General features: G+C 50.5%; 1 protein-coding gene across 3 annotated transcripts in view; it reads left to right on the top strand.

The window, feature by feature from the left end:
* KATNB1 (katanin regulatory subunit B1) overlaps nucleotides 1–21,845 on the top strand; it is a 31,165-nt gene that overhangs the window by 2,270 nt on the left and 7,050 nt on the right. For all 3 annotated transcript variants that reach the window (XM_038753639.1, XM_038753641.1, XM_038753640.1), the window contains exons 3-13: nucleotides 5,124–5,254; nucleotides 7,730–7,847; nucleotides 11,567–11,667; nucleotides 12,734–12,775; nucleotides 13,581–13,664; nucleotides 14,724–14,839; nucleotides 17,921–17,992; nucleotides 18,461–18,611; nucleotides 20,123–20,310; nucleotides 20,485–20,615; nucleotides 21,707–21,757. In XM_038753639.1, coding sequence (XP_038609567.1) covers nucleotides 5,124–5,254; nucleotides 7,730–7,847; nucleotides 11,567–11,667; nucleotides 12,734–12,775; nucleotides 13,581–13,664; nucleotides 14,724–14,839; nucleotides 17,921–17,992; nucleotides 18,461–18,611; nucleotides 20,123–20,310; nucleotides 20,485–20,615; nucleotides 21,707–21,757 — 1,185 coding nt within the window. The remainder of the gene's footprint in view (nucleotides 1–5,123; nucleotides 5,255–7,729; nucleotides 7,848–11,566; nucleotides 11,668–12,733; nucleotides 12,776–13,580; nucleotides 13,665–14,723; nucleotides 14,840–17,920; nucleotides 17,993–18,460; nucleotides 18,612–20,122; nucleotides 20,311–20,484; nucleotides 20,616–21,706; nucleotides 21,758–21,845) is intronic.

Below are 21,845 nucleotides of genomic sequence, written 5' to 3'. Positions count from 1 at the left end.
TGTAAGAGGAAAGAGATTTCCTGCCGTCAGTGTCTAAACTCCTTAGGGCTGTGTTCTGTAAACTCCTTGGCTTTTTCTGAAGCCTTCCTGGCGACGGTTCTTATCTTTGCTCAGCCTAGCCATCCCTGGGAGGAAGGTAACGTACCATCTTTTCCCAGAGGCCAAAGAACTCACCCTTAAATCCCTCAGATGGGAGGGGCTGGTAAAAATACCATTTCTCTCGGGTGTTTAGAGATTTTCATGAGTATCGTGGGATCTGAAGGTTTTCTAATTGAATGCTGTTCAGGTCAGGATTACTCTGTTGCCACAGATGGCTGACCTGAATATTCTCTCTCCAGCCCTTAGATTTCCCCTGGATTGTTCTGCAGTGTGGCACCTTCTGTAGCCCCAGAATAGCGCTAGGACCAGAGGAGACCAGCTCCCCATTCCCCTTGTATCTTTGGAGATGACTAGACAGAGGCAGTTCTTAAGACTCGGTTGATCTGGGTTGGGTGGACTTAACAATGACACTGTCCTGCTCCCTAGCCCCGGCCCCTGCACAAAACCCCCCCAAGTGACAGTATAGTCGGAGGTTTGCTGGCTTGTAGTTTCCTTCTAATGGACTGCTGCACTGATCAGCTGCTGCTAGGAACTTGCTTCCAAGCTTTGGAGGCTTTAAAATGCAGTGCCTAAAGTCGGGGGCGGGGAAGAGGGATGGGAGGTTTGTGTGCCTGTGTGTGTTGTGTTTGAATTTAAGCTTGTCATTCCTTTCTCCATTATGGGCAGAAATCACGTCTATCACGTCTTTACTTCTATCACACTCTCCCCAGAATCGAGCGCCATGCTCTACGTAGAGTAGGACTTGAAAAAATACAGTTGATTGATTACATTAGCGCTTGTCACCCAGAAATAGGTCATCCCTGACTCTGCTGAGTAATCCGGAGTTTCCTATCCGAGTCCAAGGTACTGGTGTGGGCAGAATACTCCCGGGTAGGAGTTACAGCTGTCAGCCTTTCTTGTCCAGCAGACACTGATGCTTTCGAACAGAGCAAGGGGTAACGTGTGTTTCCCCCCGACCTCGGGTTTATCCACACCCTCCTTCAACCCCCACCAGTTGGCCCAGCACAGGTGGCAGTCTGGGTTGCAGGAGGGGTCGGCCCTGATCCTGCCATTAAGGAGCCTGTTTTCCCGGTGGTTTTCCGAACCCCCAGGCCATCATCATTCTTGTTTTCTACATGCCTGCCGTCTCTGCCTTTGCATTACGGGTCCAGGCTGGCTGCTGCGGTCAGCGGGGCGGGCAGCTGGTTGGTGATGGGCATCTAATCTCAGAGGCACACCCCCTCCATCCGTCCGCCAGCCTGCCTGCATCCCGCCCGCCTCCATTCCCGCACAGTCATAGGCCTCGGCTTCGGCGGGGCCGAGAAGACGAGCTCGGGAAGGAAAAGCTGCCGCCGCGAATGACAGCGTCGGTGGTCAGCGAGGGTCCAAGAGAGGGAGGGCAAAGAGGTCACCCCTAAACCGGCTTCCTCTGCCGTTTGTGAATGCTAGGTGAACTACTGCAGGGCGTTTTTGTAAATCCAAAAAAAAAAGCCACTCTGACAGGCTCTTTATCTCTTTGCTTTATCTCGGTCGCTTTGCCCAAGGGAACTCCGATCTGCTAACCTACAGTGTGTCAGGAGGGAGTGTGCGTGCAGTGTTTAGAGCTAAACTACAAGCTTGGTGTAGGCAGGGAATATGTCTGCTGTACTCTCCAGAGCACTTAGTACAGTGCTCCGCAAATAGTAGGCGCTCAGTAAATACCACTGACAATGATGTCGGTAGAGCTGATGTAGGGTGGAGGCACAGGCTAGGTTTGCAGTGACCGGAGCGAAGCTCCTTCACCTTTCGGGTCCAGCCTCGCTGAAAGGAGCACGCTATGGATGTTGGGGTCACCGCTGTGAATCAATTCATGTCTGGAAAGGATGTTTAAAGAGTTTGAGGTCAGACAGTTCATTGTGATGTGCCATCAGCTCAATAATAACAATAATAATGGCATTTATTAAGCGCTTACTATATGCAAAACACTGTTCTAAGCGCTGGGGAGGTTGTCCCACGGGGGGCTCACAGTCTTTAATCCCCATTTTACCAAGGAGGTAACTGAGGCCCAGAGAAGTTAAGTGACCTGCCCAAAGTCACACAGCTGACAAGTGGCGGAGCCGGGATTTGAACCCACCACCTCCGACTCCAAAGCCCGGGCTCTTTCCACTGAGCCACGCTGTTTCTCGACATATCTCCGTGGTTTTTTTGTTTGTTTTTGTTTGTATTCGTTAAGGACATTCTAGGTGCTCGACACCGTACCAAGTGCCGGGGTAGATAAAAGCCAGTCAGGTTGAACCTAGTGCATGTCACACGTGGGGCTTACAGTCTTAATCCCCATTTTACAGGTGAGAGAACTGAAGCACAGAGAAATTAAGTAACTTGCCCAAGATCATAGGGCAGAGGAGTGGAGGATCTGGGGTTAGAACCTAGGTCCTTCTGAATCCCATTAGGTTCTGTCCATTAGACCGTGCTGTTTGTCTAATGGTTGTCATAATCAGTAGACGCTGTGGTGTGTCGGCCCTGAGGCATTTCAGAACATAATAATAATAATAATAATAATAATGATGGCACTTGTTAAGCGCTTACTATGTGCAAAGCACTCTTCTAAGCGCTGAGGGGGATACAAGGTGATCAGATTGTCCCACGTGGGGCTCACAGTCTTAATCCCCATTTGCCAGATGAGGTAACTGAGGCTCAGAGAAGTTAAGTGACTTGCCTAAGGTCACACAGCAGACATGTGGTGGAGCCGGCATTCGAACCCATGACCTCTGACTCCAAAGCCTGGGCTCTTTCCACTGAGCCACCCTTCAAGCCCAGGCTAAATGAGGTTCTCAGGCAGTGAGCAATAAGAAGAAGAATTGTGGTATTTGTGAAGCGCTTACTATGTGCCACGCAGTGTACTAAGTGCTGGGGTGGGTACAGGCTAATAAGGTTGGACACCATCCATGTCCCATGTGGGGTTTACAAATCTTAATCCCCATTTTACAGATGAGAGAACTGAGGCACAGAGAAGTTAAGTGACTTTCCCAGAGTCACAAAGCAGACGTGGCAGAGTCGGGATTAGAACCCGGGTCCTCCGACTCCCAGGCTACTGCTACTCCATCAGCAGCATGGCTCAGTGGAAAGAGCACGGACTTTGGAGTCAGAGGTCATGGGTTTGAATCCCGACAGCCACATGTCTGCTGTGTGACCTTGGGCAAGTCACATAACTTCTCTGAGCCTCAGTTACTTCATCTGTAAAATGGGGATTAAGATTGTGAGCCCCACGTGGGACAACTTGATCACCTTGTATCCCCCCCCAGCACTTAGAACAGTGCTTTGCACATAGTAAGCGCTTAACAAATGCCATTATTATTATTATTATTGTTATTATTATCCTATACTCTGATTTACTTACTCGTATTTAGTCACATACTCATTTTTCCAATACATCCGCTGTTACCTTCAAGCAGTGTGGCATAGAGGAAAGAGCCCAGATCTGGAAGTTATAGGATCTGGGTTCTAATCCCTGCTCTGCCATTTGCTTGCTGTGTGACATTGGGCAAGTCACTTTAATTTCTGTGCCTCAACTTCCTTACCTGTGAAATGGGGATTCAGTACCCGTTCTTCCTCCTGTTTAGACTGTGTGGTCCATGTGGAACGGGGGCTACATCTGATCTGATTATTTTGATCTGGTCTGGTCAAGGGTTCGAATCCCGGCTCCACCACATGTCTGCTGTGTGACCTTGGGCAAGTCACTTAACTTCTCTGAGCCTCAGTTACCTCATCTGTAAAATGGGGATTAAGCCTGTGAGCCCCACGTGGGACAACCTGATCACTTTGTATCCCCCCAGTGCTTAGAACAGTGCTTTGCACATAGTAAGCGCTTAACAAATGCCAACATAATAATATTATAATTATATTATATATAATGTATATGTATATATATATATATGGTTGTACATATTTATTACTCTATTTATTTATTTATTTTACTTGTACATATCTATCCTATTTATTTTATTTTGTTGGTATGTTTGGTTTTGTTCTCTGTCTCCCCCTTTTAGACTGTGAGCCCACTGTTGGGTAGGGACTGTCTCTATGTGTTGCCAATTTGTACTTCCCAAGCGCTTAGTACAGTGCTCTGCACATAGTAAGCGCTCAATAAATACGATTGATGATGATATAATATTATATTAGCATGCTATATTATAATAATAATATTATGCCAACAATAATATTATTATTATTATTATTTTGTATCTACCCCAGTGCGCTTACAGTGCTGGGTGCATAGTAAGTGCTTAACAAATACAACAATTATTGTTGTCATTACCTGTTGTATCTATGTTGTCCTCTTGTTCTCGTTATTCATTTACATTGTGTGTCTGTCTTTCTCACCGGATTGTAAGTTTCCTCAAGGATAATGACCAGGTCTTCTACTTTTATCATTTCCAAGCACCTACATAGTACATACTCCCTAATGAATGGCCACAGCCTAGAGGCAGGTGTCTTTGGAGGAGAAACTGAGGTACAAAGAGAAGGGCATGTTTGGTTTTGTTCTCTGTTTCCCCCTTTTAGACTGTGAGCCCACTGTTGGGTAGGGACGTCTCTGTATGCTGCCAACTTGTACTTCCCAAGTGCTTAGTACAGTGCTCTGCACACAGTAAGCGCTCAGTAAATACGATTGATGACGACTGATGATGAAGGGCCTTGCCTGGACTTGCTTTGCAAGTTGGAAATCAAGCCAGGAATGGGGTAAGCTAATTTCAACTCATAGTCTACTCCTTTCTCCCAGCTTGCCAATGTGGTGATTAGGGAGGGGAAGGTAGATTCTGGGTGATGTGTTGGGGCTAAAAAGTGCGGGGAAGGTTGGTGAACCATAGATGTTCTTCAGGAAATGTACCGGAACAAGACAGGTAGCATCGCAGAGGTGTCGTTTCCTTCTGAGCTCTGGCTGACTACTCCTTCCTAGGAAACGTTAGGGCGTATTACAGGGATAAAGCATTTTTTTTCCTTGGTGTGTGGCTGACTGGGCGGCATTCTTGCTGACTGTGAACTGTATCCTTTGTCTCTTTCCTCCCCAGAGGAGATCGTGGCCCACGCCAGCAACGTGTCCTCGTTGGTGCTGGGCAAGGCCTCGGGGCGGCTGCTGGCAACCGGAGGAGATGATTGTCGGGTCAATCTATGGTCCATTAATAAGCCCAACTGCATCATGGTAAGTAACGGCTGGTACTAGCCCAGAGCGGGAGCCAAACGGTCTTTGGCTCGTGGAGAGACCGGCGTGAGCCCCCGCAACCTGTACATGGTTGTAGTGTACTGTCCCACGCATTTAGCACATCGTAGGAGCTCAGTAAATACCACTGACTGATTTATTGAGCACTCTGCCGGGCCCTTTTTCTTGCCTGCAGCTCTCTGTGTGGGTATTGTCGGGAAGTGCTAAGGTCACCCTTCACTGTGGTCCGACTCCTTACCCGCTCAGGCTAACGGTACCCCACACAGGTCAGAGTCTTTGGGAAGAAGGGCAAACAGGAGGGGTGTGAGGAATGAAGTCTGGTCCACGCTAAGCTTGGTGGGGAGAAGGACTGAGCTGCTGGGCAACTCCGTCTCTTTCACCTCCCTGGCCAGCCACGAATTGCAACTGCTTCTGGCTCCCAGCGTCCTGGTTGTCTCACTCCAGTTCGCTGTGGGTAGGGAATGTGCCTGTTATATTGTATCCTCCCAAACGCTTAGTACAGTGCTCAACGTACAGTTAAAGCGCTCAATAAATACGATTGACCAACATCGGAGCTAGTATTTCTGTGAGCACCGGGTGGGACGGGGACTGTGCCTGATCTGATTATCCCGTGTCTACCCCGGCTCTTAGCACAATGTGCCCTACTCTGTAGGAGCAGACGCAGCAGCATGGACTACTAGAAAGATCACGGGCCTAGAAGTCAGAAGGACCTGGTTTCTAATCACTTGTCTGCTGTGTGACCTTGGGCAACTCACTTCACTTCTCTGGACCTCAGTTACCTCATCTGTAAAATGGGGATTAAGACTGTGAGCCCCATGCATTAGCTTGCATCCATCCCAGTGCTTAGTACAGGGCCTAGCACATACTAAGCACATATAAGCACATAGAGAAGCAGCGTGGCTCAGTGGAAAGGGCACGGGCTTTGGAGTCGGAGGTCATGGGTTCGAATTCTGGCTCCACCACAAGTCTGCTGTGTGACCTTGGGCAAGTCACTTAACTTTTCTGAGCCTCAGTTACCTCATCTGTAAAAATGGGGATTAAGACTGTGAGCCCCACGTGGGACAACTTGATCACATTGTATCCCCCCCAGCGCTTAGAACAATGCTTTGCACATAGTAAGCGCTTAACAAATGCCATTATTATTATTATTATTATTATTATTATAACAAATATCATGGGGTGGGGGGGGAAAGGCGCTCAACAAATACCACCATAATTATTATGAAATTTGGGGAGTCTCAGGAAGCAGTCTTAGGATCCATTCGGCTTGTGATTATGGGAGCGGGAAGAGGCCAGCCACCTGAAACTCATATGAGCTGTGTTTAGAGGGCCTGGGAGCCATTCCTCAGATTGCCTAAGGTAACGAAATCATCCCCAGAACAAATTAGTTACGCTGAGTAATGTAGCAGGGGTGACCGTTCCTGGCTGAAGCCTGACTGATTTCATGTCCTGCAGTGTCCTGGTTGGGTTAGGTGGGGTCCGGGCTTGGGACCGGGATCTGGAAAGCCATTGGCTGCTTCCCGATCCTGGCTCTCAGCCTGAGACTCAGGATAAGAAGATGCTTGTCTTTCCCCCTTCCTCACATGCCTAAGTTCAATCAATGAATGGTACTTACTGAGCACTTACCACGTGCCCTGTAGTAAGCCTTAGGAAAAAACAATACAATTGAGTTGGTAGATGTGATCCTTCCCACAAGGAGCTTGCAGTCTACATGGAGAGACAGACATTAAAATAAATTATAGCTGGGAGAAATAGTAGAGTACAAGGATGTGTACGTAAGTGCTGTAGACCTGGGGTGAGTGTCAAATTGTTTAAGGCGGGGGGGACCCAGCCAAGGGTAACGTCGACCCAGAGGGGAGGTCAGTTAGGAAAAATGTGGGCTGAGTCAGGGAACACATCTTGGAGGAGGCATAATTTTAGGAGGGTTTTGAAGGTGGGGAGAGGGGCAGACTGTTGATATGAAGGGAACGGAAGTTCCAGGCCAGAGAGAGAACCTGGTTCCCGTGACTTTTCCCGGGCTGGGTGTGAAGTAGCTCTGACATCAACCCTGTACCGGTTGGGGTGAGAATTGAATGATCTTCCCCGGGCTGCTTGGCCTAGCTTTGGGGAGCGTGGCCATCCGCACACTCTGCAGCTGAAGTAACGGTTATCCCCCAGGCTTTGGGAAATGTGAAAGGAGGTCCCGGATGCCAACCGACATCACCCCCTAATTGTACCCGCCGTGTGGCATCTGGGTATTTGTAGGGTGCTGAGTTACTGTGGCCTTGAGAACCTCTAACCCTGTAAAAGTCTTTTCATTTCCTGGAGCAGCTGACTAGGAGAGGGGCTGTCGGGGTGTTTAGGAGAAATCAGTGGTATTGAGCACTTACCGTGTGCACAGCACTGTACTAAACGCTTGGGAGAGGGCAATACGAGACACGTTCCTGAGAAATGTCAACTGCTTTCTGCTGTTCACAGAGCTTGACAGGCCACACCTCGCCAGTGGAGAGCGTTCGCCTCAACACCCCCGAGGAGCTCATCGTGGCCGGATCTCAGTCGGGTTCGATTCGGGTGTGGGATCTGGAAGCTGCCAAAAGTAGGTTGGGTTTCTTGCCTTCCTCAACGGGGCCCTCCCTTCAGGCTCCTCAGCCCTGGTGCCCTGCAGGGCGATCCGAAGGATCACCGCTTTCACCTTGTAGCCCACCGGGACAGGAAGGACTGGGGTAAAGACAGAATCGGCATCCCCCAGAACCTCCGCGCCCAGCTGTGTGAGCTAAAACCCTATGCCTCTTGCTCCTCAGAACAGGTTCTGGTTCTGAATTTCCTGGTCCTTAGGACTTGGAGAAGATTCTTACCTTTCTTGAATTCTCGAATCTGGGTAATAATAATAATAATAATAATAATAATAATAATAATGATGGCAGTTGATAAGATTCTCTTAGGGAAGTTAAGTAGCTTAGGGAAGCAGCATAGCATAGTGAATCGAGCACAGGCCTGGGCATCAGGAGGATCTGGGTTCTAAGCCCAGCCCCTCCACATGTCTGTTGTGTGACCTTGGCCAAGTCACTTGACTTCTTTGGGCCCCAGTTCCCTCATCTGTAAAATGGAGATAAAGAGTGTGAGCCCCTTGTGGAATAGGGGCTGGGTCCAATCTGATTAACTTGTATGTACCCCGGTGCTTAGAACAGTGCTTGGCACATAGTAAGCGCTTAGAAAGTTCCATTATTATTATTATTTACTTCATTTACCTAATGAGACTAGGGGTTCTCCCTTTGGGTGTTAGGTGGGTGTGGCCCACTCTCTGAGAAGAGAGTCCGGGAGGTTTGACTGAGGTGATACACCTGGCTAACCATAACGCAGGTGTCCTCAAGCATCCTTAAGGAGGGCAGAAACTTCCCAAAGGAACAGAAAAGCTAAAGTTCTTCATTTTCAGTATGAATTGGGGAACCCACAGGGAGAAATGGGAGGAACACAATCCTCTAGCCTGTAAGCTCGTTGTGGCTGGGGAATGCGTCAGTTATATTATCGTCGTACTCTCCCAAGTATTGTCGTACTCTCCCAAGCACTTAGTACAGTGCCCTGCACGTAGTAAGCACTCAGTAAATACAGTTGATTGATTGACATGTTATTGATCTGGTCTCAAGAACAAAACGTAGTTATGGAGCGTGGTAGAATTTGATAGAAGTCAGTCTTGGGGTTATCTGGGTCCCAAACCAGTTAGACAATTTCTGTGACATGCAGACCAAACACTTGGCCTACCCAGAGCCCTCCCTGAGTAGATTTTATAGTGGCACAGGTTTAAGCGAAGCCTCTTTTCTTGGTAGCCGACACCTGCGGGCCATCCCACCTGGTTACCTAGAGGACGTGAAATTCTCATATCAGCTCTTTTGTTGCTCAGTGATGTGTACTGGTGTTTTATGGTATTTATTAAGTGCTTCCCTTGTGTCAAACACTGTTCTAAGTGCTGGACATGCAGAATGCAGAGCCACAAACCAGCCATCTATCCATCAGCAGATGGGAGTCTCCTCTTGGGCAAAAAATAAAGGGTTGACGGAAAGCCTCATTCCAAGCTCCCTTTGAAGAACTTGCCTCAGATGACAGAAGTCATAACGGCTACGTAAAATAGCGCAACCAACCCGTCTTGCAGTTCTGACCAGACCACTGCAGCTCACCAGGAAGGGTGATTGAGCAGTGGAAGGGAGGAATGTCCTTGCTCTGGCTTCTGAGGCCAGAGTGATGGGATCCAAGTTCGAAGAGCCCTGCTTAAGTGACCTGTTGAGAGCCTAAGGGGTATAGACCTGCCGAATCAATCAATCAATCGTATTTATTGAGCGCTTACTGTGTGCAGAGCACTGTACTAAGCGCTTGGGAAGTACAAGTTGGCAACATATAGAGACAGTCCCTACCCAGTAGTGGGCTCGCAGTCTAGAAGGGGGAGACAGAGAACAAAACCAAACATACTAACAAAATAAATAGAATAGATATGTACAAGTAAAATAAATAAATAAAATAATAAATATGTACAAACCTGTATACATATATACAGGTGCTGTGGGGAAGGGAAGGAGGTAAGATTGGGGGGATGGAGAGGAAGGAAGGGGCTCAGCCGAATGAAACTAAAGCCCCATTTAACCTCTTCAAAAGAAGGGAAGCCATCATTGAGCCGAACCGAGTCTGACTATTCAGGGAAGCCTGTCCCCACTGCAGGCCCACAGGTCTGGGAAATTAAATGCCGAACCGCACGCGTAAAACAAAAAATGAAGTATGCCGCAAATGCCATATTTAGCCGTAGAGAGTGGAGCGGGGAATTAGGCCGTGGCCTGTACAGAAAGGAGAACATGGGGACCTTTTTGGTTTCCATGCTCTCCTGCTCCCGTGTGAGGAAACCTGGCAGTGAGGAGGAGGAATCATGTATAAAGAATGCCGATGTACCAGATCCTCCCATTCCAGGCAGAGGGCAATGGGCGGGTGCTCTGCCCGACTGACTGAGGGCCAGATATCTCTCCGGAAATCTGGGTGGCACTGCCCGAAACCACCCCATACGGAGCAGGGCCCGCCACTCTCACCCGATGATTTCCAAACTGACCTCCCCAAGACGGGAGGTCCCCGCAGATCTGCCGTTTGTTTCCTGGTGGTATCTGCTACCCGGGGAACTTGAACCGGGGATTTTCAACACTCCTCTACACTGTTTTTCCCAATAAAACTCGTGCTGGGATACAGGCACTACAGTGCTTTGTTTGTCCGGGGAGGGTGGTCAAGCTAAGAGTGGAGCGGAAAAAACAATCAAACAAAAAACACTGTCCTTTTCCGTATAATAATCAATCAATCAATCGTATTTATTGAGCGCTTACTGTGTGCAGAGCACTGTACTAAGCGCTTGGGAAGTACAAATTGGCAACATATAGAGACAGTCCCTGCCCAACAGTGGGCTCACAGTCTAAAAGGGGGAGACAGAGAACAAAACCAAACATACTAACAAAATAAAATAAATAGAATAGATATGTACAAGTAAAATAAATAAATAGAGTAATAAATATGTACAAAAATATATACATATATACAGGCGCTTACTATGTGGAAAGCACAGTTCTAAGTGCTAGGGAAGTTACAAGATGATCAGGTTGTCCCACAGGGGGCTCACAGTCTTAACCCCCATTTTACAGATGAGGTAACTGAAGCACAGAGAAGTTAAGTGTCTTGCCCAGAGTCACACAGCTGACAATGGGCAGAGCCGGGGTTTGAACCCATGACCTGTGTCTCCAAAGCCCGTGCTCTTTCCACTGAGCCACTCTGCTTCTATATCTTGGTATCTGGGGCGGAGTTTCTCCGCAGAGCTTCACTCGGTTTAGTGTACAAGGGGATGTTTGTGTTTGAAAAGGGCAAAATGAGGTTGGGAAAAATAATATTCTAAAATGTTTTGGATTTTCTAAAATGGCTGACTCGGCCCTCCTGCTTTCGGCTCGGTAAGAGTTTCTTGCACCGTGAACCAGATGGGTTTCAGTTTCCTCAAACCTGTGGTACATCAGGTGCTCCCTCACCGATGACTCCTCTCCTGGCAAATTTTGAAAGTTTGGCCTTGAGTTTGGGATAGAGGTTGGCAGTCTTCTGACGCAAATTACAAGTCTTTTTCCCCTTAGTGGTGGGTCACTGTGGGAAATGTCAAGATGGGAGGGGCCCACACGCATCTGCTCCTGGGGCCCCCAGATGTCTTCGCCGGTGGCTTAGATAACGGCAAGAACAGCTGGGTGAGAAATCCATCCCGATTGCACTGATGGCCTAATCTCTTGTCCCTGACCACATCTTCTCTTGGGGCAGTTCTTCGTACGTTAATGGGACACAAAGCCAACATCTGCAGCCTGGACTTCCATCCCTATGGGGAGTTTGTAGCCTCTGGCTCCCAGGACACAAACATCAAGGTGAGACTCATCCCCAGTGTACTCTTTTTTTTTTTTTTTAATTTTCTTTTTAATGGTATTTGTTAAGCGCTTACTATGTGCCAGGCACTGTACTAAGCGCTGGGGTAGATACGAGCTAATCAGGTTGGACACGGTCCATGTCCCACATAGGGCTTACAGTCTTAATCCCCATTTTACAGCAGAGGTACCTGAGGTGCTGAGAAGTGAAGTGGCTCGCCTAAGGTCACACAGTAGAGGAATGGCGGAACCCCGGATTAGAACCCAGGTCCTTTTGACTCCCAAGGCCCAAATTCTATCCACTAGGCTTGGCCCTTCCTCCCTTCCCCTGTGTTGAGACTTTTTCAGTGCCCATTTCACAGGAGAGATGGAAGGAAAGCTGGTGGGTAGGGTCGGATTATTATTTTTTTTTTTCAGTTGCTCTTATTCTTAATGTGGATGTTCCGTGCTTGACATGGTATTCCAGCGGTTTGCGGGCCGTAGCAATAACTGTTTCCGGAACTTCGCTCCTCCCCAATTCCCTTGGCATTCTGGAAGGGTGATACTCAGAGAGCCTTTATGGTCTGGGCTTCTGTCCCAGATCACTCCAAGTGTTATTGGAGATGAGTTTTGTTGAGCCCATCTGCATCCCAGGTTAGTCTGGCGCTCCCGGGCTCCTAATCCCTCCTTCTCCGTCCTGACTCTGGCCTGGAAGCCCCTCTCCCTTCCTATCCGACAGACCATCACTCTCCCCATCTTCAAAGCTTTAGTCAAATCACATCTCTTCCAAGAGGCCTTCCCCCACTAAGCCCGCATTTTTCCTTCTCCCTTCTCTGTCTCCCTCACACTTGGACTTGTGCCCTTTATTCCCCATACTACCCTCAGCCCCACGGCACTTATGTACGTACCCGTAACTTATTTCAGTGTCTCTCACCCCCTTTAGACCTTAAGCTCCTTGAGGGCAGGGTACATGTCTATACCAACTCTGGTATATTGTACTCTCCCAAGCGCTTAGTACAGTGCTCCGCACACAGTAAGCGGTCAGTAAATAGGCCTGACGGTGATGATTCTCCGGTTCTCCCCTCCACAGCTCTGGGACATCCGGAGGAAAGGCTGCGTCTTCCGGTACCGGGTAAGAGCGTGGGTGCCGATCCGAGTCGGGAGACGAAATGGGTCTTTCTTGGAGGGGAGGATTCGGGCTGGTTAGAAGCGACCCTCTTGAGTTTAGCTCGTGATTTAATCCAACCAACTGGTGCTCGCTAGAAGAAGAAAACCTTCCAAGAACGCTTGAGCAGCCCAGAGTCAGTGTGGTGGACTGTTTTCAGGCTCCTCAGAGGTATTGTTCAGAGACTTGCTCACAGAGCTGCTGGTCCTTCAGGCAGCCCCCAGAGACAAAGTCCACCTCTGGAAGGACCTTTATCCTGGCCATCGCGAGCACTGTTGATGATCCCAAGCGGGAAAGGGAATTTGGATGGTTGTGGCGTGGGAGCCAGCCCCGGAGGCTCTGATGTTGTCATGTTAGAGAGACTTTTTTTGGAAGGGTAAGCACTGGGCCCTGTTAGGATGGAAATGGGCACCCGACTCAACCTCCCGCACCGGGTAGGGGCTGCACCCAGTTTGGGGGTGGGGATGGAGGCGCGACGTTCTCCAGGAGAGGGTCTGAACCGTGTGTGCTGTGTTCCCCAATAAATACGATTGATTGATTGATTGATATTTATTACTCTATTTTACTTGTACATATCTGTTCTATTTATTTTATTTTGTTAATGTGTTTGGTTTTGTTCTCTGTCTCCCCCTTCTAGACTGTGAGCCCACTGTTGGGTAGGGACCGTCTCTATATGTTGCCAACTTGGACTTCCCAAGCGCTTAGTCCAGTGCTCTGCACACAGTAAGCGCTCAATAAATACGATTGATTAATTGATTGATTGATTCCCCAGGGTCACACCCAGGCAGTGAGGTGTCTCCGGTTCAGCCCCGATGGGAAGTGGCTGGCCTCCGCTGCAGATGACCACACTGTCAAGGTAGTCCCAGATCCGTTCTCCACCCTCTCCGTCCAACTCCTTTAGGATGCTTGTCCGTATGTTGGATCACGTTCGTAGTCCTCCCCCATCTGTAGCTGGCGGGAGACTTATCAAACAGAAATTAAGAAGCAGCGTGGCATAGTGGATAGAGCATGGGCTTGGGAATCAGGAGGACCTGGTTTCTAATCCCAGCTCTGCCAATCGTCTGCTGTGTGATCTTGGGCAGGTCTCTTCACTTATCTGTTCCTCAGTTACCTCTTCTGTAAAGTGGGGATTAAGACCGCGAGCCCCATTTGGGACATGGATGGTGTCCAACCTGATATCTTGCATCTACCCTAGCGCTTAGAACAGTGATTGGCACATAGTAAGTGCCTAACAAATACCGTTATTATTACATGGGCCGTGTCCAACCTGATTAGCTTGTATCTACCCCAGCACTTAGAACAGTGCTTGGCATATAGTGAGTGCTTAACAAGTTCAAAAAAAAAAAAATGGTAGATGAGAGAGAATAAAGAAGCCGGCCTGTTGAAGTGGGAAAGGCAAAAGCCTTGGTGATCTACCTCAGGGCATCCTCCAGGCCCTAAAGGAGGGCTGGAGGGACAGAGCAGAGAAGAGGTTGAAGGAGCTGCAGCCTGTGAATTAGAAAGCCGCCCAGGCTGGGCTTAATGTGGGGAATCCAGCCCCCGAGCCCCAACCCCACGGATCAAGCCGGACCCCCCAAACCCCGTTAACCTGCCCCTGTGGAACTCTGCAGTCCTCTCTTTGAGGCTTCTTGGGTTCAGGGGGTCGCAGGTCAAGGGGAGGGAGTGAAGCACATCAGCCGAGAGGCTGCCGGGCCTGGGCACCTCTTCACCCGTGCGGTTGCATTAGTGGGCCGGCTGAGATGGTTGTCCCCCGGCTCAGCCACATCCTTGTGAAACCCCATTCCTGGGAGGGGTATGCATCCCCCAGGAACCCAGGGTCCCGATCTTCTTCAAATTTAAAGCAGCCTCGGATCTGGCCGGAGGGGTAGGCTGCAGAATTTCGACCACTGGGCATTGACTCCTCTTCCTCCTCCAGCTATGGGATCTGACCGCTGGAAAGATGATGTCTGAGTTCCCGGGCCACACAGGGCCGGTCAGTGTCGTGGAGTTTCACCCCAACGAGTACCTCCTAGCATCTGGCAGTTCTGATAGGTAAGCAGAAGGAGCACCAAGGGGAAGGGAGAAATGTCATGCAAAGAATTCCGGGCCCCATACACTAGTCTCTTCTCCAGACTTTAGCTTTTAAGGCGAGCCAATCAATGGTATTAATTATTGAGTGCTTGCTGTGTGTAGAGCACCGAAACAAGCACCTGGGAGAGAATAGGACAGCGGAGCTGGTGGGAACATCCTCTGCCCACAAGGAGTTTTCAGTGGTAAAGGAGACAGTAAATTACGGATATGGACATAAGTGCTCTGGGGACTGAGAGTGGAGTGAATATCAAGGGCTTCGGTACATATCCAAGTGTGGAGGCGAAGCGTAAGGGAGAGCTAATAGGGGAAAAATGGCTTAGGGAAGACCTCTTGGAGGAGATTTGATTTTAATAAGGCTATGAAGGTGTTTGTCTCTCATCCAGGCCAGTTACAGAGAGTTGCATGGGCAATCAGATCTGAGGTGGTGGTGCTTTCCTCAGCCCTAACTAGTCTCCTAGTTGGAGCCCAGGTCCTGGGGCCTGTTGTGGGCTTTGCTCCCACGGTTACCTGTGCAAGTTTCTGGGGCTTATGGTTCCCCTCAGCACCCAGGCGCTGGCCTACATGCGGGATTATTTTGTGATGGCACCGCAGCTGCCACTCTGGCCTGGAGCCACCTCCCGCATGGCCAGAGAGAGTCCCGGCCCAGGGGCCTTACTCTAGGTCGTCATCATCATCAATCGTATTTATTGAGCGCTTACTGTGTGCAGAGCACTGTACTAAGCGCTTGGGAAGTACAAGTTGGCAACATATAGAGACGGTCCCTACCCAGCAGTGGGCTCACAGTCTAAAAGCATTCTGGGGACTGAGGGCCCACGTCTCCCTCGGTGTGTGCCACCTGGGGAGGGAAGTTCTGTGCCCTCCGGCAACCTGTAGACTCTTTTAGCGTCTTGCTTTGCAAATCCCCAGAACCTTCAGGACTTGCTTTGGAGAAGGAAAACAATTAAGATTACCTTCAAGTCTTTTCCACGGCGCTGCCCTCATTTAGCTCGAGGTGCAGAGTCAGGGAGTATCTGACCGGTTTGGGGCCCTAACTGTGGCTTGGGCTGATTGCCCTGGCTGCTGCCGCTGTTGTTATGAGCAAATGGTGACAGATGAGTGGGCTGGACCCTGAGAGAGAATTCATGGGCTCATCCAGAGCTGTAAAGGGATGACCCTGGGAAGCTGCTCAGAGCCTGGGACAGTTTGGACAGGGAGCCCTTCTACCCTTGGAGGGTCTCTGAGGTGAGAGCAACACAAAGAAACTCAAAGGCTCTCGAAGGTCTTGGGGATTGTAGTTCTGCTTCCCGGCTAGTGCCGGGGCACATGGTCTGAGTCCAAATGGTCCAGATGTGGGTGAGGCTGGGATCACTGCCTGCAGTTATGTGATTACCCAGACCACCTCCTGGCTCGGGTCTCTCTCCATCAGGCAGTTGTATTTATTAGGTGCTTACTGACTGCAGAGCACTGTATTCATTCATTCATTCATTCATTCATTCATTCAATCATATTTATTGAGCGCTTACTGTGTGCAGAGCACTGTACTAAGTGCTTGGGAAGTACAAGTTGGCAACATATAGAGACGGTCCCTACCCAACAGTGGGCTCACAGTCTAGACTAAGCGCTGGGGAGAGTCCTGTATAACAGACACTTTCCCTGCCCTCAACGAGCTGTTTGAGCAATGCCTAATTGTGGGCGTGTGATCTTTTAGGTTTAATGCTGACTGTAGATTACAGACCCTCTAGACCGTAAAGTCATTATGGACAGGGAACTTGTCTACCAACTCTGTTGTACTCTCTCAAACGCTTAGTACGGGGCTGTGCATACAGTAAGCTCTCAATAAATACCGTTGGTGATGATGATGATAATTGTGAGCAGGATCATCTTTGTATATCCCCAATATCAGTAATGGTGTTTACTGAGCACCTTTTGGGTGTAATGTATTAAGCACCTAAGACAATGCTTAAGCACAAGGCGTGTGACCTGTCAAAAGTCCAGTGGGGAGACAGACATATAAACATTGACAAATAACAGGGGTAAGTCGAGGAACAAACTGGGGAAACAGCGTGGCCTAGTAGAGCACAATCCTGGGAGTCCGAAGGACATGGGCTCTAATCCCAACCCTGCCACTTGTCTACTCTATGATTTTGGGCAAGTCGCTTCACTTCTTTGTGCCTCAATATCCTCACCTGGGAAATGGAGATAAAGACTGTGAGCCCCATGTGGAACAGGGATGGTGTCCAGCCTGATAACCTTGTATTTACCCCAGCGCTTAGAACAGTACCTGGCACATAGTAAGTGCTTAACAAATACCTGGAAAAAAAAAAAGGAGGAACCAATGTGCCAAGATGAAGTGTTAGGATGATACCCTGGGCGTCACTGTAAACCCTCCAGAATGTTTTCGATGAGGTGGATGTTGATGTGCCGGCTGACAGCAGTGGGGAAGCATCCGGAAGGAGAACATTCCTCCTCACAACCCTAGTCATTCATTCATTCATTTGTATTTATTGAGCACTTACTTACTGTGTGCAGGGTACTGTACTAAGCGCTTGGGAAGTACAAGTTGGCAACACATAGAGACAGTCCCTACCCAACAGCGGGCTCACAGTCTAGAAGGGGGAGACAGACAACAAAACAAAACATATTAACAAAATAAATAGAATAGTAAATATGTACAAGTAAAATAAATAGAGTAATAAATCTGTACAAACATCAGTACAGGTGCTGTGGGGAGGGGAAGGAGGTAGGGCAGGGGGGTGGGGAGGGGGAGAGGAAGGAGAGGGCTCAGTCTGGGAAGGCCTTCTGGAGGAGGTGAGCTCTCAGTAGGGCTTTGAAGGGAGCCCACTTCTGCCCAGGGTACAGATTCTACTGAACGTGGTTGGTGCTGTGAGTAGGCAGGTGTCTGGGGACTGTCTTAGGGCCTTTGCACTGCTTTTGGGTAACAGCCCCCAAAGGAATCTTTGTACTTCCCAAGCGCTTAGTACAGTGCTCTGCACACAGTAAGCGCTCAATAAATACGATTGAATGAATCTGCCCAGGAGGTCCCCAGTGTCCTTCTCTTTGCAGGACCATCCGCTTCTGGGATTTGGAGAAGTTCCAGGTGGTGAGCTGCATCGAAGGGGAGCCTGGCCCCGTCAGGTGAGGGTCCGCGTCTCCCCCGGGGCCGAGCCGTCGGTCAAGAGGGCAGCAGTGCCCGGGCAAACCCCCTGGAGATTCTGGGAGAGTGATTGCAGGCAGGCAAGGGGCATCAGCACGGACTCAGCACGTCACTCTGGCCTACTCGCTTCGGGCCGCAGTTTCCCTCTCAGGCCCTTTTAATAACAATAATAATAATAATGATGATGGCATTTATTAAGCGCTTACTATGTGCAAAGCACTGTTCTAAGCGCCGGGCACTGTTTTGGGTGCTTTGACCTCATTTGTGTCCCCAGGGTCAGCTTTAGACCAGGTGATGTTTCCTTCTACTCGGTGGGGAGGAGAGGGATTTGTGCCCGCCGTGAGGCCCGGCTCTTGGCCAGCTTAGGCTGTGGCGGGTCACCTGGGGCCCGAGGTAGCTGGCTGAGCTCTGATCCCTCTCCCTGTCCCTGCCTCCGCACCCTTCCCCAGGAGCATCCTGTTCAACCCAGACGGCTGCTGCCTCTACAGCGGTTCCCAGGACTCCCTGCGGGTCTACGGCTGGGAACCCGAGCGCTGCTTCGACGTGGTCCAGGTCAACTGGGGCAAGGTGGCCGACCTGGCCATTTGCAACAACCAGTTGGTGAGTGAGGCCCGTGAGCCCAGCGGTGGGACCCGGAGCCCTGGAAGGGAAGAAGGCAGAGTCAGGAACCCAACACGATAGTCGGCAGTTTCCCCTGCTAGAAAATGGGTGTGTAGCATGGGCCGCTTGGGAGGCGGGGGGTGGCGATGGAGTAGGGCACTTACTTAAAAAGCATCAGCCTCCGCGGAAACACGGAGGGTTAGCAATAGTGAGCGAGGCCGAGGTTCCCGGAAAGTCAGGCTGGAGCCGGTCTGGCCGAACTCTAGGCCAAGAGTGGGTGATTATTTGGGCCCGCAGGTCTGTTGTGTGGCTGTTTGTGGGCCGGCTGACAGCGCAGAGGGTCAATCAATCAATCAATCAATCGTATTTATTGAGCGCTTACTATGTGCAGAGCACTGTACTAAGCGCTTGGGAAGTACAAATTGGCATCACATAGAGACAGTCCCTACCCAACAGTGGGCTCACAGTCTAAAAGGGGGAGACAGAGAACAGAACCAAACATACCAACAAAATAAAATAAGTAGGATAGAAATGTACAAGTAAAATAAATAAATAAATAAATAAATAAATAAATAGAGTAATAAATATGTACAACCATATATACATATATACAGGTGCTGTGGGGAAGGGAAGGAGGTAAGACGGGGGGATGGAGAGGGGGATGAGGGGGAGAGGAAAGAAGGGTCGGGCCACCGTCCCTTTCTCCCTAGGTGCCCCCATTCTGCCGGGACTGACTGTGTAGGTTGCCTGACAACGAAGAGCCCTCCAACCCTTCTGTTGGGGATGCGCCATTTGTCACTCATCTCAGGATGGCGACAGGTTGGAGGTTGCCACCCTTATCCTCGGCCGGTTCTGAGCCGGTGGGCGCGCCAGGGCAGGGGTATCATGGGTGGCCACGGTGGCTGCCTCCTCTGGGCCAGGCCAGCTCTGACCCCTAGGTCGAATTAAATCCCTTGGCGGGCAGGATCCAGCCTCGCTCCCAAGGGCCCCCGGCCCTACGTCAATCAATCAATCAATCGTATTTATTGAGCACTTACTGTGTGCACAGCACTGTACTAAGCGCTTGGGAAGTACAAGTTGGCAACATATAGAGACAGTCCCTACCCAACAGTGGGTTCACAGTCTAAAAGCGGGGAGACAGAGAACAAAACCAAACATACGACAGGATCCTTATACTCTGCAGCTTCCCCTAACTATCATTTATGTGAATGTGTGTGTCTATAAATTGATATTAATGTCTGTCTCCCCCTCTAGCCTGTAAGCTCACTGTGGCCGCGGAATGTGTCTGTTTATTGTTGTCCTCCCCCAAGCGCTTAGTACAGTGCTCTGCACGCAGTAAGCGCTCGATAAATTCGATGGACCGGCTGACTGACTCTCCCCCAAAGTCCGTGAGCCGAATCGGTTGTATCGCCCTCTCCCAAGCGCTCGTATGGGGCTGTGCACGCAGGAAGAGCTCATTACGTACCGTTGGACCGATCGGTCGACTCATCTCCCCTCCTGATCTCCTGCAGATCGGCGTGTCCTTCTCCCAGAGTAACGTCTCTTCCTTCGTGGTGGACCTGAACCGGGTCACCAGATCCGGAACAGTCGTGCAGGGGCCGGTGCAGGAGAGCAAGCCCGCAGCTCAACCCCCTCCCATCGGCTCCACCATCCGGCGCATCTACGAGCGGCCCGGCACGGCCTGTAACAAGCCCCAGAGGTGAAGGGGGAGACCGAGCTGGGACAGGGCACCGGGGACGGGGAGGGAGGAGGTGGCCTTAAATCCCAGCCGGGGACCTCAGGTCATGCCCTGTCTTCCTTCCGGGCCTCTCTTCCCCCACCCCCCGCCACCCCCTCGACCGCCGCTTCCTGCTCCTGGCGGGGGTCGCGGCAGGGTGAAGCAGAACTCAGAGAGCGAAAGGCGCAGTCCCAGCAGCGATGATGACCGCGACGAGAGGGAGTCCAAGGCGGAGATCCAGAACGCCGAGGACTACAAGGAGATCTTCCAGCCCAAGAACAACATCAGTGAGTCTCGGGCCTAAGCCGCCGTTGGCCCTCCCAACTGAGCCCGCTGCTGGAAGGGCCTTCATCATCATCATCATCATCATCGATCATATTTATTGAGCGCTTACTGTGTGCAGAGCACTGTACTAAGCGCTTGGGAAGTCCAAGTTGGCAACATATAGAGACAGTCCCTACCCAACAGTGGGCTCACAGTCTAAAAGGGGGAGACAGAGAACAAAACCAAACATGCTAACAAAATAAAATAAATAGAATAGACGTGTACAAGTAAAATAAATAAATAGAGTAACAAATATGTACAAACATATATACATATATACAGGTGCTGTGGGGAAGGGAAGGAGGTAAGATGGGACGGAGAGGGGGACGAGGGGGAGAGGAAGGAAGGGGCTCAGTGTGGGAAGGCCTCCTGGAGGAGGTGAGCTCTCAGTAGGGCCTTGAAGGGAGGAAGAGAGCTAGCTTGGCGGATGGGCAGAGGGAGGGCATTCCAGGCCCGGGGGATGAGGTGGGCCGGGGGTCGATGGCGGGACAGGCGAGAACGAGGTACGGTGAGGAGATCAGCGGCGGAGGAGCTGAGGGGGCGGGCTGGGCTTGAGAAAGAGAGAAGGGAGGTGAGGTAGGAGGGGGCGAGGGGATGGACAGCCTTGAAGCCCAGGGTGAGGAGTTTCTGCCTGATGCGCAGATTGATTGGTAGCCACTGGAGATTTTTGAGGAAAACCTTCCTCCAGAGGCTTTCACCGGCCACCAGACGAGGCCTCCCTCGTGCTGGGCTTCGGCGTGACCTCCTCACCTCTCTCTAAGGCCGGTGGTCTCTAAGGAGGTGGGAGCAGTTTGGAGGGTGATGAGAGAGATGGGCTAGGAGAGCGCTGATGGCCCCAAGGTAGTCTGAGCTGGCATGGGTTGTATTGACCCCACAGCCCAGGGACTTACCTGGAAAGGAAACGAGAAAGGCAGAGGTCCTTGGCTGGGCCCCGGGTCTCCGATCCTTCCCCGAGAGCAGCTTTTGTCAGAGAGAGAAAGCCTGACAGGACCTCTTGTCGTCCGTCCGGACGGCCCTCCCCTCTTTCCCAACCTCCTCGTGTTTGCCTCTGCAGGCCGGACGCCTCCTCGGAGAAGCGAACCCTTCCCTGCCCCGCCCGAAGAAGGTGAGTGGGACGGGCGGACCGCCGTCAATGGGTTTGGCTTGTCCACGGGCTTGACTTTCCCCTCTTGCCTCAGTCACCTCCCAGCCTA

The sequence above is a fragment of the Tachyglossus aculeatus genome, chromosome 11, assembly GCF_015852505.1.
Source record: "Tachyglossus aculeatus isolate mTacAcu1 chromosome 11, mTacAcu1.pri, whole genome shotgun sequence".
Classification (NCBI taxonomy): Eukaryota; Metazoa; Chordata; class Mammalia; order Monotremata; family Tachyglossidae; genus Tachyglossus; species Tachyglossus aculeatus.
Note: the sequence above shows the minus strand (reverse complement) of the source record. Positions and strands in the feature narration are given on the sequence as shown.